Source organism: Lutra lutra, chromosome 2 (genome assembly GCF_902655055.1).
Source record: "Lutra lutra chromosome 2, mLutLut1.2, whole genome shotgun sequence".
In the NCBI taxonomy this organism is placed as follows: Eukaryota; Metazoa; Chordata; class Mammalia; order Carnivora; family Mustelidae; genus Lutra; species Lutra lutra.
Window position 1 is genome coordinate 82,231,192 of NC_062279.1, and position 26,656 is coordinate 82,257,847.

Here is a 26,656-nt window from a genome sequence, read left to right on the forward strand (position 1 = left end):
ATTCTCTGAGCTCTGCATTAACTTTAACCTCTTCTTTGTAGCCTCCCTTTAATTATTCCAGGTGGAATGAAGTGCCCTCGTGGCACTTAGTCTTTGACCCCCATGGTAGTCTTTACGCAAGGGACACCGGTATAGCCATCAGGGGGTAAGAATAGCACAATGGCAATTTATCTTCATCACCTCAGTGCCCACACAGATTAGTCTGTGAGATAATTTCACTTGTATCTGCCGCCAATTCTGAAGTCCTGTCTTGCTTATACCAACAAATATATTAACTTTTCTGGTGTGTTTGGGGATGATGGCAGCAACTCTTCACAAGAGCATTCTACAATCTTTTTGACCTCGGGTGATTTCTTTTCACGTGCTCAGAATTCTGACCACGTGACACAATTTCATCTTAGTGTAGTGACCAATGTGAAAGGACATCAGGAAAGAACATAAAATTATTTACACTTTCCTTTTTTGGAGGCGTTCAGATTTGGGGATAAGTATTGAAGACTTTATGGCATGATAGGAATATCACAGAGTGATTAAAAATGTAAAAGCAAATGACCAGGCACTTGATGACATAATTAGAATCCATATTTTCCTCCGTCATGGAAGTGAGTACTCACTATCGAATAGTCACTTTGAAAGAGTTTGTTTTCATGCAGTCTCACACACTGTCGTTAACAGTCACACAGTAGGCCTGACTAGTGAAATTCTGTATTTTTGTTGAGGTTTTATTTGCTTAATTTCACCTAAAGACTTTATAGGCAAGGAAGAAGGATTTGGAAAACTGAAATTAGAGATGTGAGCTGAGGATATTATTATATGTATCTTTGTTAAGTTCCTCATCGTAGAGCTGTTCATGGCCCTAAACATACCTAGACTTGTATTTCCTGAATTTGCTGTTGTGAAATGCCTGTTTCTCCCCTGAGAGGAGCAACTGAATATAAATCTGCTTTAACAGAGAAAAAAGTTTGAACAAGGATTTCCCCTCTGGGGCAGGACAAGCTCTGATTTGCCGTGTCAGTGTTATAAGAATGTTGGGTGGGGATATCACTGAACGTTGACTAAATAGGTAATGTCACTCCATAGAGCACAAACCAGCATAACTTATGAACTAAATTTTTTAAATTAATTGCTTATCTCGACTAAAGTTGATATGATGTTAATTAATGGACTATACAATAAAAATGTGTTGGGAATACCTACTATGTGTATTACCTACTATGTATAATGCTCAATTTTTATGAAAATTTTAAATTGTACTGTTTACTTAATCCTTAAAACAATTTTCTAAGGGAGGTGATAGTGTCTCTGCTTTGAACATTATTCCCTACAGACACACAGCACATAGCTAAGATGTTCAGCATGTAATTTACAGAAACACCCAGTTTTATTTGGCTGGTGGGCCTGGCTGTCCTTCTCTGAAGAGAACATAATCTGCATCATCTGCATTCTGTAGGACAATTCCTGAGTGCCTGCTGACCAGATAGAATGTTCTCCAAGGCAGGATGAATGGCAACTTTCAGAAGGCATAACAGGTTAAGAGAGGTTTGTAAAATCCATACAGAATTCCATCAGGTTTTACTGTTGCATGAGCAATAGAATGTTTAAAATAAAAGCCGTAATTGAAAAATGTGAAGTTGAAAAGCAGATATTTATTTCTAAAAAAAGGAATAATAATGTAATGTCTCCCATTTGTGGTCGAACATGTAAAGCTCTGTTATGTAATTCAGGTAACAAAGCATTTAAATTATTGCAGATGGTAGCTTGGATTATAAAATGGTAGCTGTGGAGGTGGCAAAAATTGGTCAGATTCTACACTTAGTCAGAAGGCAGAACCAAGATAATTGATGTGGGATATGGGGTGTAAGCAAAGGAGGGGCTCAAAGGATGACTCCCGATGATGGAGTTGTTGTTTGCTGTGATAGCAAAAGGTGGTGCAGGTTAGAAATAGGGATTTGATGGTAGTCAGCATGTAAATCACACATAATGCTTTGAAACCATGTGAGATCACTGCAGGAAAGAACATACACAAAATAGAAATGGTCTGAGCAATGAGCCTTAGAACACTCCAGCATGTGGAGGCTGGGTGATTGAGGGGAGCCAGAAAACAGAGCTAAGGAGAAGCATCTGTTGGGGTAGGAAGAAAATTTGCAAAGCTACTTGTAAATTAGGATGAAGACTGAGAAAATGGACCTTTGGATTCAAGCTGGTGTGTGGAGTAGGTCGGGGTGGGGGGAGGTCATTGATGACCTTTCAACTTTACATACCTGTGAACTACTTCCTTTAGGTTATCTAATTGTCCCTCCACAGCCTTTTTTTTTTTTTTAATCACTGTCTCCAGTTTCAGCTAGTTACTCCCACTCTTCTTACCTTGTCAGGAGATTTGGGGTTTTTTAAAGATTTTATTTATTAGAGAGAGAACACGAGGTGGGGGGATAGAGGTGGGGAGCCACACAGGGAGCAGGGAGCCCAACTCGGAACTCAATCCCAGGACCCTGAGATCCTGACCTGAGCTGAAGGCAGATGCTTAACCCACTAGGCCCCCAGGCACCCCTGTCAAGAGATTTTTAAAATGCATAACTCCGTGCCATTGTTTCTCACTCAAGAAAGGTCTTCCACTCATACAAAATTCAAATGAAGTTAAGGGTCTTATCTGACTATTAAACTTACCGAACACAGATTTGAAAATATCTACCAACATAAAATATCATTTCTCAGATCTTCACAAAGCATCCTGAAAATTTCCCTTATTGGCTGTTGAACAATACATTGAATATTGAACTGTAAGAGAAACTTCTGTAAGATAGAGTCTTAGGGATTTGGGGTTGAGGTGGACATTAATTCACGTGTTTCAGCGAAGGTGTGTTTTTCTTCTAACGGGTCTTAGTTTACGTTCTCTTTCCTTTGGAGTTCCTTACTGTTGATCATTTCTCGAATATTGTAACAAGGCAAATTTACAAGTACCCAATGTAATAAGATTAGAAAAAAAGTCATATGAGGCTTCGTTGTCAAACACTTGCAGCTGCTCAATGTTGTTTCAGCTTCTTATGGGCCATCACAGTTTTTTGATTCAGAGGAATCATTTTTAAACTCTTAGCAGAAGGAAAAAAAAAAAAAACACCATAATTTTGGCTTTCCACAGATGCCACTGAGAAAAATGTGCTTGGGAATATGTTATTTAGTTGCCCCATGGGATTCTAGTTTTCAATATAGATTATTACTTCTAATCCACTGTTTTACCTAAGGAAGTGGAGAACTGCGTGTTGACTCTGACTCACCAGCCGGCAATCAGCCTGCCCCCTGGTAAAGGACTGGCTCCTGGGAGACCGCCCCATCTAAGACATTAGCATCAGGGTGAAATTCTTTAATTGGGGTGCCTGCGGGCCACAAACGCGTTAGGTGAGGAGGATTTGAGGGTAACGGTGTCATAATTCATCAATTTAGTCAGATGGTGGTAATTCTCAAGTTTCCTGCTGATAGGAATCAGGCCAATAGCAATTATTTCATCCACTTATTTAGTAAGAAGCCGTGCTTATGAACATAGACATTACTTTCTTTAAGGCAACCATTTCGGCAAAGCTAGTCCTCTCTTTTTCCATGTCCAAGCCATGCTCCTGCTCAGGGTTTGCCTGCAACCAGGAAGCCCTTGGCATTTGCAGGTCAGTTTCAGGTTTGAGCCTTGAAATCACTGCTTTTAAGTTCTGGATGATAAACATTTCTCGCTTTTCATATTGGCCCATCGCTACCATTGTTTGTATAGATATGTCAAGTTTTATTCAATTACCGTGGTCTTTCAGTAAGAACCTCTCAATATTAAGACTTGATATGACATACAATCGGCCACCTTCCCTAGGATTTCTCACTTAAATACATAATCTGCATTACCCACAGAGTATTAAAACATCTGTTCTCGAGGAGGTATGCAAGCATTTGCTTTTCTTTGCTGGCTTAAAAATAATTTAAAAACATAACGAAGATAGCTTTTTGGATGAATTCAGATAACAACTAGGGAAGGACCAAGAAGCATGTTTAAATGAATTGTTCCAGGGCATTCTTGTGTCTTTAGAGAACCTCCCGTTAGTGGTTCCTGGCAGGCATTTTTTGTCTGCATGCCCTGTCTGCTTCCTAAGCTCTTTAAAAGTCAGATCTATATACATTCTATCAGCTCGACATTCTATAAATGAGATCGAGCGCACCCTGAGGAAGTGATGTAACAAGACTGAGCCAGGTTTTTTTTCTTCTCTTTCAACACCTGGGTTATTATTTTGTTATTTGTTGTTCATGACTGCAGCAGTCATAAAACCTAATCAGCTTTCCTAACCCTTCTGTTAGGTATGAATGAAGTGAAAGGCTCCTTATCAGTTTGAAATGTACTGTATGCAGTTGACTAAAAGCTGCAACAGAAATCTTTGTAGGCCCTAAAAGTTTTGCAGTGGTTGCTACGCTACTCAGAGTAAACATTTGTATGTGTGTATTCGTCCAGGGAAGATTCATGGTAAATGTTGTATTTTTAAAATTGCACTTGCCATAAAAATCCTAATAAAAAGACAAGCTCTGGATTTTTAGAGATACGTAACTATTTGTTGTGAATTATAAGCAACTCAGATGGTACTATTCGAAACAGGAAGTCAGCTTTTCTTTTTCTAAAAAAGGAAAAGATGAAAAATAGATGCATAAAATATGTAAAGTGGCCATAATAAAATACAAAGATACCAAAATGTTGATTTTTTTCTAAAGTTAACACTGGAGAAGTCAAGAGGGAACTCATTCTTGCAGCCAAACTTGCTGTGTTGAGCTGGTAACGCTGATTCTCAGATAGCCATTACTTGGTCTGAACACAGGGACTACCACTTATTTTTCAACAACCAAGTAGAAATATATTTATTTTTCAGTGACTCCTTCACATTAAATTCACTTTTCATGGTCCACGCTCACCAGGATTTGTGTGATATAATTGAGTTACTTATGTGATTCACAGGAGCAACTTCTCCGTGTGGCTTTGCTTTGTCAAGGGAAAAATCACTCTTAGAATAAGGAGGGGGAAAAGCTCTCCTAGAATAGGGAATACTTGGCTTATAAAGGTTAAACTTCACCAGGGCAAGCATTTTGGTCTGCTTTGTTTCCAGTACCCACCTCATAAGCTTTTGAATAAACGTGAAATGATTTAATGGATATAGTATAAAATTCATCTTCGTTGGCAGCTCCGATAGATGGTGAGAAGGCAATGATGATACCATGCTCTCCTTCGCCAGGGCTGCTCTTACAAAATACCACAGAATGGTGGCTTACACAACAGAGCTTATTTTCTCCCCATTCTTGAGGCTAGAAGTTCCAGATCAAGGTATCAACGGGATTCGTTTCCTCTGAGGTCTTTCTCTTTGGCATATAGCTAGCCATCTTCCTTCCCCCTGTGGTCTTTCTTCTATGTGTGTCTATAAGCAATTTCCTTTTCTTCTAAGCACCGGCCATACTGGATTAGGCTCTTCCCAAATGATCTCATTTTAACTGAATTACCTCTTTAAAGGCCCTGCCTCTGAACTCAGTCTTGTTCTGAGGTACTGAAGGTTACAACTTCAACATATGGATTTTAAAGGGACACAATTCAGCTCACAACACGGCACGTATCTATATGTATTTGAAAACATGCTGATATCAGTTCTCTAAACGTGAACCTGTTTCCTTCTGATTTTTAGAGCCACACAGCTTCCATTCACAACCTAAATACATATGCCTTTATAGGGACATTTGGATTCTTAAAAAGCAGGGTAAACTTGTATGCACTCTCAGGATAGCAAAAAAAAAAAAAAAGTCAAATTATGTTAGCTATAGAATAGGGCAGTATCTCCCAAAATTTACTGATAATCTAAAACAACAAGGAAAATTTTTTTAAAAAGTAGAGTTCCGCCCCATCACATATTTACTAAGGAGTATGTTTTGTTTTTGCAGCTTTCCAAAATTTTGCTGAAGCAGTATTGGACTCTTTTTTTTTAATTTTTTCCTCTTCTTTTTTTTAAATCAAGATATAATTGGCATATAACGTTGTGTGAATATAAGTTGTACAATGTGTCAATTTCATACATTTATATACTGCAGCATGATTACCACCATACCATTAGCTAACACCTCTATCACATCACGTGATGATTCTGTTTTTGTAGTGAGAACATTTAAGATCTCTTAACATCTTTAAAGTATATTGTACAGTATTGTTGACTATAATCACAATGTTATGTATTCTCCAACACTTATTAATTTTTAACTGCAAGTTTGTACCCTTTCACCAACATCTCCCCAACTCTCCCAAACCACACCCCTCCCACCGCCTGTGCTAACTGCTATTCTATTCTGTTTCTACAAGTTCAGCTTTTTGAGATTCTGGAAGTAAAATCATACAGTACTTGTCTTTCTCTCTCTGACTTACTTCACATAGTACAATGCCCTCAAGTTCCATCCATATTGTCACAAATGTCATAATTTTCTTCTTTCTCATGGCTGAATAATATTCCATTGTAAATATACACCACATCTTCATTACCCATTCATCCAGTGATAAATGATTGTTTCCATATCTTGGCTATTGTGAATAATGCTGCAGTAAACATAGGATAAATATTTTTTTATATCCTGTTTTCATTCCTTTGTATATAAATCCAGAAATGGGATTGCAGATGATATGATAGTTCTCTCTTTAATTTTGTACAGAACCTCCATTTTGTTTTCCATAATAGCTGAGCATATTTACATTTACATATTTACTGAGCATATTACAGAACAGTGCCTAAGGGTTTTTTGGAAATAATACCAAAAGCACAAGTGACAAAAGCAAAAATCTTCCAGTGGAGCCATATCAAAACAAAAAGCTTCTGCACATCAAAGAACCAGTCAACCAAATGAAAAGGCAACCTGTGTAATAGAACAGAACATTTGCAAACCATATATCAGATAAAGGGTTCATATCCAAAATACAGCAAGAACTCATACAGTTCAATAACCAAAACCAAACAAACAAACTGATTTTTTTTTTAAAAATGGGCAGAGGATCTCAATAGACATGGTTTTTTTCAAAGCATCCAAATGACTAACAGTACATGAAAAGATGCCCAACATAACTCATCATCAGGGAAACAGAAATCAAAACCATGATGAGATATCACACTTGTTAAAATGGCTGTCAGGAGGACAGGGGATGAGTGTTGGCAAGGATGTGGAGAAAATGAACCCTCTCGTATCTGACAATTATATAGAATTCTTAAATTTGAAACGTGGAAAGAAACTTAAAGGTAACTGAGTTTAGCAGCTGTTGCTTTACAGAGGAGGAAACTGAGGCTTAGAGGGGTTATCATATCTGCCTCAATGCTCTTCCCTAAATCTGAGCAGCTCCAGGATTAGAGTCTAGACGCTCACCCTTGATGAGGGCTCTTCTCCCATGTCATACTGTCATTCAGAATGATTTTCACCAAGAAATTTAGAAGACCTCATTTATGTCTAGGACCCTTCTTAGTACACGACCTTGATATTTTTAAAAATGCATTATCTGACAGGTCACTTCACTGCATAGAGATTTCAGATCTCCTCCTGCCCTTTCACCCTCTGTCCCTCCAAGTGACATACCTGAACATCTAGGCTGGAACTAGACAGCCACCAGGTTGTCACTGCTACCCTGCACGTAATGGCAGAAAAGTTTTTTTTTTTCCTGGCCCACTAAGGGTGCTGATTTAGTTTACGTGACAGAACACCAGGAAACTGTGCCTTCCGTTACTGACCATTATCATCCATCAAATAGCCTTAGGGCAACCCATAACTTAGTAATAAGTAATAACTAAGTAATAAGTTATGGGTTGGTGAATAGAAGAGAGAGGAAGTGGTGAATGTGCAGATCCAATTCAACCCACAGCACTTAGCCCAGCGTAAGTATTTTTAAATACAAAAGATATCGTTGGAATTCTTTAGACACTCAGTTTCAGAGAAAAAGCTATGACTTCGACTAAAAGTAGTTTTGGGTTAGAGAAAAAATTAAAACTTAAAAATATCAGAGGGCATTTTTTCCCCCTCTGACTTCTTTTTTCCATTGCTCCCCCTTTGCTCTGAGAATCCCTTTAGAGGTCTTAGAAAAGCAGAACTACAAACGTTAACAGCTTGGTGGTTCCTTGAACCAGTGGGCGTGGTTAAGAGTCATGAGAAAGCTCTTAAATGAAAGCACTGCTTTCTCTTAGAAAGATTGATTCTTAGAATCCAGAGGAATGGGGCGCCTGGGTGGCTCAGTGGGTTAAGCCGCTGCCTTCGGCTCAGGTCATGATCCCAGGGACCTGGGATCGAGCCCCGCATCGAGCCCCGCATCGAGCCCCGCATCGAGCCCCGCATCGAGCCCCGCATCGGGCTCTCTGCTCGGCAGGGAGCCTGCTTCCTCCTCTCTCTCTGCCTGCCTCTCTGCCTGCTTGTGATCTCTCTGTCAAATAAATTAAAAAAAAAAAAAAAAAAAAAAAAAAAAGAATCCAGAGGAAGCAAGCTGATTATCCCTTCCAATTTTGGTGTGGGGACTGCTGTGTGTGTGTGTGTGCATGTGTGTATGCGTGTATGTGTGTATTGTTACCTTTTTTAAAAACATCCTATTTCAATTTAAATATTTAGAAACTTGTAAGTTGAAATAGTAAATTGAAAATAGTAAGTTGAAAATCAACCAATATATGCGTGCGGTAATGTAGGCTAAATTGTGTTCTTCCAATCTTTGTCCTTTCAGGAGATTGATATTCTAATATTTCATTGAATCCAAGGTGTGCGTATTTTATTTGTTTGCTATTACAGGCTTATTTTGTTTCGCTTTCTTTTGTATAGATACTTCGAACTTTTAGCTCAGCAATGTTGGTTTCAGTTGGAACTTTTCATTGCTTCAAAAGTAATGCTCTATGCAGAGACTCTCAAAAAAAAATATGGAAACAAAATAAGCCAACCCCTACTTGGATTATAGTCTAATTGAAAATAACTTAAATAACAATTTAATATCATACCTAAAATATACATCTGCACTCTGACATTTTAATGAAGAATATATTTTTGTTTTAGCTTTCTACGTTTACTCTCCGTGTGCAGATCATGAGACATTTGATTTGTTTTATATTGTCATAGTCATGAGTAATAACTCAGTTATTCTTTGAGTATTACCGACCCTTCATTTTCACTTTATATAAACATACATTTTGGCCTGTCTTTTAAAAATTTGCAAAACATTTGCATTAACCTTTTCACATTATAAATTTAATCAGTATTATCAAATTGGTTGAATTAACAGTGAAAGCTTTTATTAGATAATTGTTTATTTATATCCATAATATAGTTATCAACTGTAATAGTACTCTCTATCAAAGCAATTTTGTATTTCTGGGACAATTAAAAAAATACTGGGAGTAAATAAAAATGTATTACATTTGGTTTCTACTCTAAAAAGTTGGATAGAATAATTAAAAACATCTTAGTGCTAATAATATTTTAGCCAGACTCTTGATATTAGATCTTTACACTAAGAGTGAAATCCGCTTTGATCCAAGACTGCCACATTGATTTCTGCTCATTATGTTGTATAAAAATGCTTCCCTTCCTGTGGGCAGAGAGGACTCTGTACCCTTAAAGCTATGAGGCCCAGCAGGGGTTATGCCTACCCCACAGAACAGTGGTCCTTTTTTTTTTTTTTTGGCCCACTTTCTAATTGACAGGGCAGCTTCTGCTTTTAAAACCATGTGCCCACGGGATAGCCCAGAAAGGAGATCTTTTTCAAATTGACGCAATTGAGATATATGGCCAACGATGGCCCTGTTATTAATGAAATTTTCATGGATGAATCATGTTTCGAGAAAGACCGTTATAAATGGCAAAGATTTACTGTCTGGATCACAGGAGGGAGGGTTTTGCATATGGGAAAGGGGAGCCGTATTTAGCATGGGTAGAGGAACAAGGTCTGCGATGAGTATGACATGTGCAGTAGTTAGTGAAGAGACTGGATTGATTGGAACAAAATGTGCATGTCTTTGATGAGTAGAGGATTAGATGGGAAAGTTGAGCAGAGGTCAGATTGTGAGGATCCTGAGTGCAGGGTAAGGAATTTGGATTTTATCCTCCAGATGAGAAATCACTCTAAGCATTTGTCCAGATTCATCACATGATCAGTGATAACTTATTTTAGGTAGATTAACCCAGTGTTATGCAGCAGAGAATAAAAGGAATAAGGAAAGACTAAAAGCAGATCAACAGAGTTAGCTGCTGCTATAAATAGTACATTGTTTCCAGTATCTGGCCCAGGATCCAAGTAATCAGGATGAAAGGGAGAGCTTACATGATAGTTATTTAAATTATTATAACAAATGTTATAACTTTTATTGGATCTCTAAAAGGAATCTATTTATTATAAAAATGTTAAAAATAGGACATGTATGTCTTGTATTTATGTATATTGAATCAGGGCATATTTATATAGCTTGGGGATGTTTTTGTCACTTTCTACATTGTAGGCATTTCTTTTGTTGATAAAACTTCTTGAAGGACCTCATTTTTCATGACTGTACACCATTTCAGTTTGAGTACAGTGCAAGTAACTGTTCCAATATTGTAAGTTTAGATTTGTTATCAACTTTCTGTTATTGTAAATACTACTATAATGAACATGACATAAATTTCCTATTCCACGCTCGTCCTCTCCCCTCCTCTGCAAAGTTAGTAATAATAAATAAAAGTAATAAGCAATAAAAAAATAAGTTGAGCATCTGTTCATGTATTTGTTCCACCTATTTTGATTTCAGTTCTGATCTACCACTCCCTACCTTTAGTCTGTTTGTTAAAAGTTGATGGTTGTGGGGGCAGGTTTGCCATTGAACTTTCATTGAAATTATTGCCCATTTGTGGCTAACCATTTAAAATTATGTATTTTAATTTCTTGCTCTATACCTTGGCATTTAGATTATTTTGAATTTCTCTCTATTTCAAACAACACTATAATGAATATCATTGCACATATTTCCATGTGCATAAATAAAAGTATGTGAACCTCAAAAGTGAATTGCAGAGACAGGGGTCATATAAATCTTTTATCTATATATCCTGTGTACATCCATTAAATCAACTGAAATGGTTGTACCAATTTATGCTCACTTCTGCAGGCAGAAGAGAGAAATTCCAATTTACCCACATCCTTGGCAGTCCTTTTCTTTGAAATCGTTGCCAGTATCACATAAGTGAGATAGTAACAGCTCCTTTTTTGTATGTGAAATAAGACCTCACTTTGTTTTGCATTTCTCTGATAACTAATGGATTTTAGCATGCTTTTATATGTCGACTGGCCACTTAAGCCTCTTGTCTGGAATTTGCCCACTCTCTATTGAGTTGTTGGGTGTTTTTGTATATGCTGGACACTAGTCTGTGACAGTCATGTCGTTCCTCAGACCATTCTCCCAGTGTCTGTCTTTTAATCCTGTTTATTAAAAAAAGGTATGGGCAAATGTATCAAAGTTATTTTTTATGGTTTGGGTGTTCTCCGTCTTGACTAATAAGTTCTTCTCCAACAAGAAAGGCTTATTACCTATATTTTGTTCTAATTCTTCATGGATTAATTATTTTATATTAAATTTTTAATTTGTCTGACACTCATCTGCATAACTACCTGGTGATTTTCCAGATGGAGGAAAATAAAAAGTGAAAAACAAAAGAAAAATTGGGTAAATGGTGTTATAATTTCCACTGTAAGTCCCTAATTAAACCATAGAGACATTTTCCTTTTTATTTAAGCATCAGATATCTACATGCACCATGGTTTGTGATAATGAAGGTTAATGTCTTTTTCACTGACTGCACAGAGATCTATTGGAATTCATCTACATGAACTTGCAAAGAAATTAGTTCTGATTTGGGTTGAATACAATTTCAGTTTCTTTGCATTTTTAGCCTCAGTTTACCTTACTTCATGCCTAAGTCCAGAAGAAATACAGTCATTTTTTTTTTAAAGATTTCATTTATTTATTTGACAGACAGAGATCACAAATAGGCAGAGAGGCAGGCAGAGAGAGGGAGGGGGAAGCAGGCTCTCTGCTCAGCAGAGAGCCCAATGCGGGGCTCAATCCCAGGACCCCGGGATCATGACCTGAGCTGAAGGCAGAGGCTTTACCCCACTGAGCCACCCAGGCATCCCATACACTGTCATTTTTAAAACAGTTAACATAAGATTCATTTTACTTTCAGCAATTCACAGAAGCTGTGAGCCCTTCTGTGTTACCGCCTTCAGCTTTGCCACTGGATCTGCTTAATAACGCTGTCACTGCCTTCAGTACCTTGGAAGATCTCATTCGGTATCTTGAACCAGACAGGTGGCAGTTGGACTTGGAAGATCTATATAGGCCAACCTGGCAACTTCTTGGCAAGGCATTTGTTTTTGGAAGAAAATCCAGAGGTAAGTTTTCTCTTCAGATTAGAACCAACCCCTAGTAATCTTCTTAGCAATTTTAGTGTTTTGGATCCTTCTACCACAGCTTCAAAGGAGTAGAGTTTAAAATTCTTCCATGATATGTGTAAATAGCCCATTGTTGTAACATTTGGGCATATTTACACACTAAATAAGGATGCATACAAAAAGAAGTAATTATAATTCAGGGGGTTTAGAAGATTAAAAGGAATACTTTTGCTGAAAATTCTTGCCATTTCTTTAATTCAAAAATACCATTTTGATGAAGTCCCCTGTTATGTTTCGTGAGAATCATTGCTTATTCACATTTAATATTTGGGGTATATTGATTTAGAGATTCAAGAGAGATTACCTTAGCTGCTAACCAGATTTGGGCCTTAGAAAAGGGAGAGAAATAAAAATCGTCACCTACCATGTCCCCAGTGGTCAGGGTTATATCAATTTCCATCTCTTAAGCCTATAGACTTCCATAAATAATATGGAAAATAACAGTGGCTCATCATAATATAGAACTAGGAGTTTCCAGGACAGGATCCAGAACAAGAAAAGAATGACCGAAGGGTACCCATACCATGATAATTGTTCTCTCTATAAATTTGCCTCTGAAATGATCACTTGACCCTAAAAGCTTATCTCCCTCCAAGAGTAAAAGTGAGTAAAAGTGTTGATAATTAAACTTAATTCCGTATGATCAAGAGATTGGAAATAACGTTAACCGAGTCTTCCCTAAGGTTAGCTAATTTTTCCAGTAACATTAAGTTTGGAAAGTATCCATATCAGGCACAAATGAAACAGTAATAGAAATAACTGGCTAATTATAATGCCCTCAAAAAGTCCATTTCAGGCTCTCAGAAACATTGCAGTCTACCCAGGGTCACTCTAGAGAATGGAATGACAGTCTGGAGAATTTATATGGAAGGAACAATGTTTAGGTAGGTTGAGCAATTCACAAGGGCAGATTGCACCAGACTCGTTCTTCTAAATCCTGTCAGAAAGAAACCCGATTCCTGCCCTTTCCTGCTAGAGTTGCAGCCCTTCTGGATCAAGAGCTTTAATCTCAGCAGGTCATGTCCAGACTTGCCCAACCACGGTATTTTGCTATGCCAACAGACATGGTTTCCTTTCAGCAATATTTGAAATTGGTGTTCAAGTATATGGGCAGCCGAATCCTGTCCAGATGCTGAAAGCTGTTACATATTTATAAGATTTGATCTTGATGAATAACTTGATGAATAACTTACGAACACTTCCCTTCCCTCCCACTTAGGAACAGGAAAACGAAGATCTGCAAGGCTAGCTGAAACCCTTGTGAATGGAGCCTTTGTTAGGTTTGAGGTAGATAATCATGTTGATCTGGAAGAGGCCAAGGGAGTAAACCAGGTTCTAAGCTCAGATCTTGTTTTTGACAGCTGATCTCAGGATTCAAGTCTAAAAATCTCCCTCCCAGCCATGCCTTTAGGCCCTGCACCTCTCCACCTGGTGCTCAGTAACGATATGGCCAGAGGCTAGCATATATTTAAAAGCATCCAGCACCGAACCAGATCTTTCAAATATTCATTTAGCACTTTCCAAATTGAAGCCCTTTGCAGTTTGCCAAAACTATTAACTTTTTAAGCATACAGTAAGTGTGAGAAAAGCAGTGTATATTTTTGGAACTCTACATAAACTAAAATGCAGGTGTGGGATAACATCTCTATAGACAAAACCAACTCCCCTCCTGAGAGTCTTTCTACAAAGGAACAAGGAGTAAAACGTTTAAAAGCTCCTAATTAGACATCGAAATTGATTTTACACAGAATAAACATATCACAGTGTTACGACATCCATCTTACAGAGACCACCCTCAGATTGTGTTACAGTAATAGAATATCCTTGAGCTGAATATCTTAAAAGAGTAAGCAACTAAGGAAGGAAAATGTACCTATTATTTTTTTTTTCAGTCCGCATTAGCTTTTTTAGTAGAACTTGCAATATTGGTGAATCTGAACAAGAAAATCTGCATTAGGAAAACGACTTTAATGGGTGCCTTACTCAAAATGTTCATTCTTTAGAGAGACAAACTAATACATGTGTTGTCTTAGGAAGTAGTTACGGAAAAGAAATAAAGAACCCAAACACTGATTTTTATTTTCAGATATTTTACACAGGGAAACCACCATAAGACTATAATTAGGTTATGAAAAAAATATGTGTTGGACGTGATCTTTCTTTCTCTTTTTTGATCTTTTTTTTTCTTTTTTCTTATGCAGAAGTTCTGTACAATTTTTGGAGAATTTGTGACATCAAATTATAGTCAGATGGCTTATTTTAATGAGGCTTAGATGAGCTTGAAGCCTTAGGAGTAGGAAGCTTATATTTCAAATAAGATATCCCAAACTGAAAATCCCTAATTGCAGTGTGCACTGCGTTTGGGTTTTTCAGTGTTTTTATTTTGTTTTGTTTTGTTTCTTTCCTTTTCTTCCTCTGACTTAGGGTTTTCATTCATACCTTGCTACTGCAGAAAAAGAAAAGACCTTATTTTCTAAGTCAGGCTTACACAGTACTTAAAAAGGGCTTTTGACTGTTGTGTCAAACATGATAAATGAGTGGAAGCTAAGTTGCAAGTGTGTTTAAGTTTTCACATTGTAGCAGGTATCATAACTCAGTTCACTGGGGAAATCTGTCTAACCTTTTATTGTGGTTAAGTAAACATTTTAAAGTGAACATATACAGTCTCATTTTCTAGTTCATGAAATAGTGTGTTTAAAACTGAGGTAGATGAATATCCTGTGAAAGCGGAGAGCTTCATTCACATTCTAAAGAGGTTTAAATCTTAAATAAGCATTGAAAATTTTGGCAACTGGCTTTTGTATTGTATATTTTTGACTTTCTAAACCCTTCTTGCCCAGATAGTAACTTCTAGAGAAAAGATTCAGATAAACTCACAAATAGCTTTAACAATGAAAGAGCAGTATGTACATATACTATTAGTTCAGCCAAATGAAATCAGGTAAAATATGTGACATCATTTAACTCAATTATCTCATTACTTTTTTAGAGATAAGTTGGTCTTTTATGGCACACAAAAGAATGAACTCATTTCCTCTTAAATATTTAAAAGCTTTCCTTTCACAGGATCATTTTCAGATGAAAGGGAAATCTTTAAATACTCAAAACAGTGATTTTCTATTGAGTTGGGAAACAATTTTTTAGCTAAATAAGTTGTTGAAATGAACCCATGGAATGAGCATTTCTTTAGCGTTTCCCTACACTTGACCAAGGTTTTAGTCAACCCTATAGTGGACTTGTGCTTATAATTTACAATTGCACATGTATGATTTACCATACATTTCTTGAAAATACAGTGGCTTCCTTTGACATTTTAGAAAAACTTGATCACACGTATAAGTAAATGTAGAATTGTAAAACAAGCAATAAGAAAACAAGCATTTGATTCTTAATCACGTTCTCATTTTAAAATTATTTTCAAATATTAACACTTGAATTTTGAAAATGGAGTACGTGGTGCTTATTATTACTTGAAGCCATCCATAGCCAGAAAATGCTTCTTTTTTTTCAGTTCTTATTTATAATGTTTCCAATATTAGTGAAAAGGTATTTAACCAGATTTATTCTATTAGATAATATTTCAAATTTTAATAAAATCTTCCTTTTGGGGTGGCACCTGGGTGGCTCAGTGGGTTAAGCCTCTGTCTTCGGCTTGGGTCGTGATCTCAGGGTCCCGTGATCAAGCCCCACACCAGGCTTTCTGCTCAGCGGGGAGCCTGCTTCCCTCCCGCCCCCCGCTGTGCCTCTCTGCCTACTTTTGATCTCTCTCTGTCTGTCAAATAAATAATAAAATGTTCTTTTTTGAAGAAAAAGTTTTGATGAATTGTATGTTATCCAAAACTCTTCAGTTTTATTGGAATTGCTATTATTTGAATATTTCTAGGGAAAAAGGGGCAAAGTTATAAAGCAGAAATTAAAATTACGGGATATGGTAATTAAGTACTATTCATGTTTTATATAAATTCATATTAAATATGAAATGCTATTTTGATGTAAATTAACTGAGGAAAGTATCATTTTGTAGTTAAAAGCAATGATTAAGAATTCACTACAACAGTCTGATGAAAGAATATTTTTGTTTTGTCTTCACAAGTAGGTATACTTTTCAAGAATAAAACACTACATAGTTAACCAACTTGCTAAAAAAAATAGAGACAATCATTATAAACTAGACATCTTTTCTATCCTTTAGAAGGAGAAGAATAGAAATCTGAAGGCGCCTAGTTAAAATGAATTTCAAATGATATGAATTACTCAGGGCACCGGAAGCAGGGGTCTTCAGCAACCTCAGCCCTTTTAAAGTGTATCATTTTTTTCATTCATGTTCTACTCAGCTGTCCTCAAAAATTCATTTCCTTCATGCCCTTTTTGCATTTTCTGAGTCTCATTGACAGAAAAATTATATAAAGTCCTGGCAGTAAGTTTCTGTAAGTTGTTCTTCATTAATTGCCTGAGCTTCTAATCCTTTCTAAAAATTGCATTGGTTTTCTAATCCAAGCATTCATCATTTTACATTCTACTCTTCCCTTCCAATGCTTTCCTTGTTTACTTTTTTATGAGGGTTAAAAGGTGTAGCACTCTTTCTCTGTGTAAAGTTTCCTATTTATAGCTCTCAACTGTTCTGTTGGCTCTGTTCTTAACACTGCACAATGGCACCTCTTTAATGGACAGTACGACATAATGAACCTTTGTTGACTATAAAATGAAAAGTCCAAGTTGCGAGCGGCAGAGCCCCAAAACCTCATCAAAGTAAGAAGAGGCCTTGTTGGGCGTAGTGTCGGTTAAACAGATTTCTCTATGGAAAGATCTTGATGAAGCAGATTCAGGCTCAGGGCATAACCATGTTATTTTTCTTTGCTTTCTTTTATGCCATGTAGTGGTAGACCTGAACCTTCTAAAGGAGGAGGTACGACTCTACAGCTGCACACCGCGTAACTTCTCAGTGTCCATAAGGGAAGAGCTAAAGAGAACCGACAGCATTTTCTGGCCAGGTTGTCTCCTGGTTAAACGCTGTGGTGGGAACTGTGCCTGCTGTCCCCACAATTGCAAGGAGTGTCAATGTGTCCCAAGCAAAGTCACGAAAAAATATCACGAGGTAGGTATACCCTTTTCTTCTTGGGTTCCTTTGCACCTTAAAAAAAAAAAAAAAAGATGACAAAGTCGTGTATCTGAAATGAATTTTTGTTTAAGAACAAATAAAGTTGGCAAAATAGTTTTTTTTTTTGTTGTTGTTGTTTTTTTTTAAATCAGGACCTTGAACTCAAAAACCCAGGCATTGAGGATTTAGCAAACTTGTCCTCTGATTGTATGACACGGGTGGTCAGTGACATTTTCATCTGTCATACAAAAAAAGTAAATATGTTCTGCAGGGGGGAAAAATGGGTGAAATTTTTAGCTTTACACATTTCAAATATGAAGGGAAAATATTTTAAAAGACAGATTTGTCTCTGTTGGAGAAAGGAGATCTTTGATACTTATTTTTCCACTTGGGGCAATACGGGAACACAAATCCCAAGAAGACATATTCCCAGTTATACCAATCTTCCTATTATTCGTGTTGCCCCAAATAGCATGTTAAGCCTTTTATGGATTCCTTTCATCTCTATTCTGTGGAATTAAGGAAAATATAAATACTAAATGTTAGTAATGATTGTTTTTCAGAGCCTCGGGAACCTTAGAACTTACTTCAAATTTTTGTTAGTGCTAGAATATACCAGTTATGCCCACCCTTTCTCCAGCAGCATTTGTAGCGTTGTACATCAGGAAGCAAAACATTCTTGATGAAGCAACCTTAGTTTTTTGTTTGTTTGTTTTAAATATTTTGTTTATTTAGTTGACAGAGAGAAAGAGTACAAGTAGGCAGAGCAGCAGGCAGGGCGGTGGGGAGCAGACTCCCCTCTGAGCAGGGAGCCTGATGTGGGGCTTGATCCCAAAACACTGGGATTATAGAGGTAACCTTAATTTGCACAAAACGTTTACATTATACCACAGCGAAATCGGCCCTTCTGACTTCATTTTGGTATAACTTTATCTCATTACTTTGTATTTTTTTCCGCTAACCCAAAGAGTAACACAACATAAATATCTGCTTAATAAAATAATTTTTCATGTGCATAAGGATATCAATAAAACCCTTATCTGTTAGCTAAACTAAAGCTGCCAGGCAGCTGCACAATGGCACCTCTTTAATGGACAGTACGACATAATGAACCTTTGTTGACGATAAAATGAAAAGTGCACTTTACATAGCACAGCTGGAACCCCCTCACCCCCCACCTTTCACCAGTATTGCGCTGGCAGCTGATAAAGAGGGACAGAAGCACTGGATCCCAATTGGCAAGGAACCCTGTTTCCATCCTAGATCTACCATTAACTTGTAACCATCAGCAGGATACTTAACCTCTGTTCAAATAAATGTAAGATACGATAACCTCTTAGGTTTTTCCCAGCTGTGTTATTCCCTGACAATCAGTCAATTGCCATTTTTGGAAAGTCACATCCCAAACTGGCAGTCTGTGATTTAAAAAAAAAAAAAAAAAAAAAAAAAAAGGACTGTTTACCACCAGTACTCATGTCCTACTTTCATTTCTGCATTCTGTTCTTCTAAAGATCCTGTCCTGGGAACGGTCTCTGCTCCCCTTTCAGGAAGGAGATGATCATCAGCTTGGTGGCGCAGGTTGCTTCAGCCAGGCTGTGCTCAGAAGCCCACCTTGCTGCTACTCTATGAATCAGGAATCTGAGAGTCAAGGAAAAACCCCTAATATGGAAGTTCCAAACAGACTCAATAAAATACCTTAAAATCGAGGCAGGCATTAGAACTGATTGGTAACTAGAGAGGCTGCGATGAAAACAGAAATTAAACGAGAGTGAACTTTCCTCACCTGAAATCGTCTAATTGTGGACTTTCTGAAACATATCCCCATTAAACACAGTGTATCCCGGGACGTGGAAGTAGCCAACAACGCTTGATTTATAGTCACTATGTTAGAGCTATAAAACCCAGATTAGTCAGAGTAGCTTTTTTAAAGCAGCTTATCAGATGCCGAGCCTACATCATGTTTTTGGTCAGCTCACTCAGTCCTCAAGTCGAGTGGATCGTCATCTGTCCTCTACTTACAGATTTCATTTCAAATAACATTGGTTTTAGGGTTGTTAAGAAAGTTGCCACAAAGTGTGTGGCATCTGTTTAGCAGCTCAGATAAAACTCTTATATGAGGAAAGACTGTGGGCAGTGCTTGTGAAACTCACTGGCCCTCTTCCAGAATGACATCATTCCTTATTCTGTAGTCTTTGGGTGGGACGGTTATGTATGCATTATCTGTACATACACACAGACAAGTATGGATGGTTATCTAATGGTGTGACCACCTAAGACAAGTTTCCCACAGATACCTCTAATGCATGTGTGTGGGGAAATACAATACTCCACATTTCTCACAAATACCTCCGGTAACAATCATGTCTTAATTTTTTATAATGCTTTGTAGGAATCATTAATTTTTCTGTGTTAGGTTTTTATTAACAAATTACCTTATGAAAAAAAAAAGGGCTTTTATCTGTTTGGTGTAATTGATCATTTCTGAAGCCTAGATTTTTCTCAGTCTGATGTTTTGGAGGGAAGTTCTGAGTTTAGTACTACTGCTTCTAAATAAATGAAATTATTTTGGGGCATCTGAGTAGCTCAGGCAGTTAAGTGTCTGCCTTAGGCTCAGGTCGTGATTTCAGAGATCATGTCCCTTGTCAGTCTCCCTACTCCTCAGTGGGGAATGTGCTTCTTCTTCTGCCTCTTCTGTCCCTCAACCTGTGCTTTCTGGTGGGCTTTCTCTTGCTCGCTCTTCTCTGTCAAATAAATAAATAAACTCTTAAAAAATAAATGAAATTTTTTTAAAAACATAATTTCAAATAGTTCTAAAATCATTAAGTCACTGAGTACCATTAATGTGGATCTAAAGACTAAACTCATTTAAAGTGAAGCCTAGGGGCGCCTGGGTGGCTCAGTGGGTTAAGCCGCTGCCTTCGGCTCAGGTCATGATCTCAGAGTCCTGGGATCGAGCCCCGCATCGGGCTCTCTGCTCAGCAGGGAGCCTGCTTCCTCCTCTCTCTGCCTGCCTCTCTGCCTGCTTGTGATCTCTCTGTCAAATAAATAAATAAAATCTTTAAAAAAAAAAAAAAAAAATAAAAAAAATAAAGTGAAGCCTATTTGGGGTCCTAGTTCTTTTTGATGACTGTTGTTCTAGTTTTCAGTTTAAAGATTATTCTACCTCAGGGAGAACACAGAAACAAAGACAGAGTTTAGACATCCTAATTGTTCTCTACTTCATCTATCTCTATTATACCAGCTTCCCTAATTATTAAGCTGAATTAGATTCCCTGTGTTACTACAGATATTACAGTTATTGTTTTGGTTCCTTTACCATTTTCAGTGGGTTCGACCACTGTACCGAAAATGAGTCTAGCAAATTAAAAGGTTCATAATATATAGGATGATATTCTTGTTACATGTTTTGATATTATCGCATAATCTTACTGTTGACAAGATTCTTATTGCCTTTGTATTGATTACTAGACACTGTTTATTGAAAACCATCCCCCCCACCCCGATTTCCTTAATGATTTTTCTGTCTCCCAAATAGGATATTTCAGAAAGCAAGACTTTACATATAAATGAACTTAGGTGTTACCTCTTCCTTGAAACATTTCCTACTTTCCTTCCAGTCCACCTTCTGTGCCTGTGTAGAACTTGAGAGATCTCTCCATGAGACAATTGTTGCTACTTCATAATTATTATTTATTTTTATTTTTTACCAAATTGAGAACTAAGAAGCAAAGATCACATTACGGTTTAGTGCTTAAGAAAACAGACTCCAAAGCCAGACATCCAGCTGTTTAACTTTGGGCAAATGACTTTATCTCCTGTGCCTCCCATACCTTTGTGTTTAAAGTGAACACCTAACCCTCATATCCTATTGTGAGGGTTCAGAGAGCTGACAAAACACTTAGAACCAGGTCTGGTACATTTCAAGCTGTTGATACATGTTAGCTGTTCTCTCGTTCATCTTCATTCCCCACATGGTCTTACTTTTCTTGCATGGATTTGTTTTGGGTAAAAAATATATATCTCAGTGACCTTTCTCTAGTAGTGAGGCCCATCTCCCAAAGTTCTGTCACACCCCAAATTTAATGACACTTTGCGCAGTGTAGGCAGAAATAGAAATAATAGATCATTTATTGATCTTATTTCTTGATGGTTCTTTCTATACCTGATCTAATCTCTTCCATCCCTGATTTTAGTTTTTCCCTGGATTATTTTTTTCATGGGTTTGTAATTTTAGTTTGAACCTCTCTTTCAAAGTTGGGTGAAATGTGCTTCTGGCTTCTTTGTTTTATGGAATCATAAACTATATCCTGAAAACTGTCTACTTTCACATGATCTGGGAACTGTTGGTCATTTTCCAAGTCTGTCTTTCTCTTCCCAAATTAAAACAAAATTTTGGAAAGAAATTAAGAAGGAAAGCCCTAATTAAGTCCCCTCCCATGTATTAGAATGTCTCATCTAAGATTTAGTATCACTAGAACATTATGAGATTCTTCTGCTATTTGTAAATTCCACAACGATCAGTGGATGAAGGCTGGGGTGGGGTGCTTTTATTGGGTGATTGCATCCTGACTTAAGCATTTCTAGAGGAGAGGACGATTATAGAATCGTAGCCTGGCATGGCTGCCTGTTAGGGCTGTATATGGTAGCTTCTCTAACCCTTACCTTTTATAGTCATTTTCTCCCCTACTAACTAGGAAAATGTATACAAGTGGGGATAGAAATTAAAGATGTTGGCTAGGCCAATATTGCAGCTTATCTGCACTCAGCCTCATTCCAGAAACAATTTCTAACAGAAGTTTGATAAGGGATAGCACCAGTATCTAAAGACTAGTTAGTTTTTTTTTTTTTTTTAAGATTTTATTTATTTATTTGAAACAGAGAGAGAGAGAGATCATAAGTATGCAGAGAGGCAGGCACAGAGAGAGAGAGGAGAAAGCAGGCTCCCCGCTGAGCAGAGAGCCCGATGCGGGCCTCGATCCCAGGACCCTGAGATCATGACCTGAGCCGAAGGCAGAGGCTTAACCCACTGAGCCACCCAGGGGCCCAAAAGACTAGTTAGTTTTGATGCCACCTCAAGTTGTTCAAAACAGTAAGTCAGATACTGAGACCTAAGATAGGATTCATAGTTTCATGCTAAGATAATACAGTCTTAGTAATTTTTGTTCTAGAATTGTGAGTGTAATAGATAATCTGCTTTAAAAGTTTCCTGTTTCTCACAGTTAGTCCAAGACTTTGCAGTTTAGGTCTCTAGGAAGAAAGTTACTAAAGAAGTAGAATATATGGCTAATAATATAGTCTGAGTTTTTATAAAGTTATTATCTATCACTGTAACTTTAATAATTCATCTTTGGCCCAAGTGCAAATACTGGTTATGTCCCTATTCTCTCTAAAGCTTCTGTTCACTCAAGTGTAAAATAGGAGTAATAATTCTAAATTACTTCATAGAATTCTTGTGAGTTAAAGTATGTAAAAACATTATTACAGTGCCTGGCACCCAGTAAGCATTCAAAAAATGTTAGCTGATTAACCTTTGATATGACCACATACTCTAAATGCTGTATACATTCTCTGCTTTTCTCTTTTAAATCTTCAAATGGAACAGTCATAAGACTTGACTTGTGGATTAACGAATATTTCTGAGAAGGGTATCCTTTAGAAGGTGTTCTATGAAGTTATCTTTGTCCCACCCAGAGAGCAGAGAAATTAGACCACCTCGTACTATTATGTGCTCTGGTCTTCATTCATCTTCTGAACAAATACAATCCCTGAAATGTTATTGTTTCTATTCTAAGAAGCACAAACAGTTATTGAATAGGTAGTTCTTACCAAATACTTCAGATAATCTTTTATAGAATCCATAGCTGTGTCCTCCTGCCACAGTGTTAAAAAGAAATATCTTTAGTATCAGAGTCAACTTTATGTTTTTATTAACAAAACCAGACTGCACATTAACTTCATTTAATAGAGGCATCATTATTATTAAAGCTCAGCCTTCCCTACACTAGACAGTAGGATCCAGCTGCCCAAAGTTAGCTGGGATGGAGGCTGATGTCTATGAAGTACATCTAATCCGTCGCATCAAGTTTATAGAGGACTTGAAGTGTAGCCAAGAAAATTAATGAGTGGCATAATGGAGCAAACTCAGCTGTAGCTGATTGTGTTTCCTTCCGGGGTATGGTAGTATTTGTATCGCTTGGAATATAAATATTTGTTACATGTGTGAAAAAAGGAATGAGTGAAAGAAACCAACAAACAGAAAAAAGACTGGGCAGTCGTGGTTTCCGAATACTTAATCAAGGTGACATTCTCTGCAGTATTGTCAGGGGAGTAAACTAAAGAGCACACAGTGAGACTTTCAACCTAAGGACTGTTCTCTGTGCGGAGGCAGCATCCTTCCAAGTGGCTGGTATTAAAAGGGCCTTTCTTTTGTGAAAGCATGCTGATCATTTAGGATTTCTCTGAGGGGTAGGAGAGCGTGTTCATGATGCCTTCACTAGGAAAAAGTCAAAATTTTGTTCAAGTCTTCGTTGGGCCCCAAGATGCTTTCCTGAAATGTTACTTGCCCATGAAATCTGAAGTCACAGACGTTGGCTGATTTTATAGATGACTTCTCCGTTGTTCCCTTTCAGGTCCTTCAGTTGCGACCAAAGAGCGGTGTGCGGGGATTGCATAAATCTCTCACAGACGTGGCCCTGGAGCACCACGAGGAGTGTGACTGTGTGTGCAGAGGGCACACAGGAGGATAACCGCGTCCGCCGGCGGAGCCTCTCCCAGAGCAGTGCGGCTCTGTGGCTCATCTGTTCTAGAACTTGCGCATTATCTACCATCCATAATCTCAGTTGTTTGCTTCAGGGACCTTTCATCTTCAGGATTTACGGAGTGTTCCGAAAGAGGAGACACCAAACGGAATTAGAAGTTGTGCAACAGCTCTGTTGAGAGGAGGCCCGAAAGACAGGAAAAAAGGTCTTTGGTCGCAGAAACAAAATGAAATGTTGTCCATCACTAGCTAGTTACAAAGTTGCCATGTCCTTACTCAGCTAGCTGTGTTGTTTATCAGCTGTCTCCCCACGGCATAGGCTAATGTCAGTACAGGAAAGAACTGTGCACACGGGAGTGGCTGATTCTGTTGCCTTGCTTAACTCTCAAGCTCCATGTTCTGGGCCTCAAATCACAGAAACCTGGAATTGTTTCCTTAGATCCACATATATAAACCAGAGTGTTCTATGTTCTACAAACTTGGTTCTTAAAAAAGAACTCTGTTGCTATGAATCAAATTTGTGTCATGCTGATAGGAAAGACTGGATTTTCCATATTTCTTACTAAAATTGCTACCATTTAGAAGAAGAGAACTACATTCATGGTTTGGAAGAGACAAACCTGAAAAGAAGAGTGGCCTTATCTTCACTTTATCTATAAGTCGGTTTATTTGTTTTATTGTGTACATTTTTATATTCTCCTTTTGACATTATAACTGTTTGCTTTTCTAATCTTGTTAAATATATCTATTTTTACCAAAGGTATTTAATATTCTTTTTTATGACAACCTAGATCAACTATTTTTAGCGTGGTAAATTTTTCTAAACAGAATTGTTATAGCCAGAGGAGCAAAGATGATATAAAATATTGTTGCTCTGACAAAAATACGTGTATTTCATTCTCATACGGTGCTAGAGCTTAGATTAATCTGCATTTTAAAATACTGAAGTGGGAAATCAATAGAATTCGATAAGTCACAAAGACTTTTTGAAAATAAATGATCATATCTTCTACCCCTGTTATTGGAAATGCAAATAAAAAGCAACCTACAAACATAGGCATTCAGATCCAGGCATGACTAAACCCTAGCCCTTCCTTTGGGAAGTGTGAGCCTAGCTCAGAAGAAAAAAAGCACCTTGAAAAGAGACTGGACAGCTCACTGATAAAGCATACCCTGCTGTCCTGTAGGAACACATCCTATTTATTGTGATGGTCTGGTTTTATTATCTTTAAACTCTGTTCCATACCCTTGTATAAATACATGGATATTTTTATGTACAGAAGTATATCCTTTAACCCATTCACTTATTGTACTCTCTGGCAATTGAAATGAAAATCAGTAAAATACTTCGCTTGTACAATGCTTAATATTGTGCCTAGGTTATGCAGTGACTATTTGAATTAAAAATGTATTGAATCACCAAATAAAAAAAAATGTGGCTATTTTGGGGAGAAACAGAGCGTGTGTGTATGTGTGCGCATGCGCAGGCATGAGCGCCCAAGATTTATCTCTTGAGCTCCAAGACTGTGAAAGAGATCGAGTTTCATGTTAACCGTGATTTCCATCATGCAAGAGTCTGTGTCAGTTCAAAAGACAGGTAGAAAAGCGCCCAGGTTTCCCTGTCTCTTGTTCTGGTGTTTTGGAGCGATTTTTCTTTTTCTCGCTGGTATCTGGTAAATTAAATTGCACCTGACTTGTAAGGTTCATGTGATTCTATGAAATGCTTAGCGATCGATTATATGGCAGTATGAAACCGAAAAAAAAAAAAAAAAATCTTGTAACTTCCCCCCATCTTCATTTTCAGTGGTCGATATTAAGTAGGATGAGCATGAATTGATTGGGCACACAGACTAAACGTACCTTTCATAGCCCGCTTCAAGGGTGTGGCTGCTCACCTTCAGGGCAGATTTCCATTCAAGGCTTGTGTGTTAACCTCTGCCTTTCTGCCTGGCCCAGAAGGCTGGGGCCCAGGGCTCTGCTGCCTTCAGACTCCTCCTCTAGGTCTGGGCAGTGCCCTTTCTGGGCATTTTCCCACCCAGCCGTCCTACCCTGCGCCCAGCCACCTGGGGAACAAATAAATACGTATACACATGCCGTCTTACTGACTCACCTTTTCATGGTTCTGTCCCAGCCCTGGAGAGGCAGACTGGACGTAGCTCCACTGAGCTCCGCTGAAAACCCAGCGCAGTGTCTTGGTGGTTTACAACTCGCATTAGCATAGCAGAGACTCTACTAAATCTGGCCGTAAATGACCCGTGTCACTGCGTGATACGGCGTCTCCAGCCATGGAACGAAACCCCTTTCCCTCTTCTTTTTGAGT

The 26,656-nt window shown here is 37.8% G+C and overlaps 1 protein-coding gene across 2 annotated transcripts in view; it reads left to right on the forward strand.

Moving 5' to 3' along the window:
• Window positions 1-26,033, forward strand: part of PDGFC (platelet derived growth factor C) — a 204,280-nt gene extending 178,247 nt beyond the window's left edge. For both annotated transcript variants that reach the window (XM_047717817.1, XM_047717818.1), the window contains 3 exons: window positions 12,214-12,421; window positions 17,359-17,576; window positions 24,209-26,033. In XM_047717817.1, coding sequence (XP_047573773.1) covers window positions 12,214-12,421; window positions 17,359-17,576; window positions 24,209-24,325 — 543 coding nt within the window. In that variant the 3' untranslated portion in view covers window positions 24,326-26,033. The remainder of the gene's footprint in view (window positions 1-12,213; window positions 12,422-17,358; window positions 17,577-24,208) is intronic.
• Window positions 26,034-26,656: the final 623 nt, after the last annotated feature.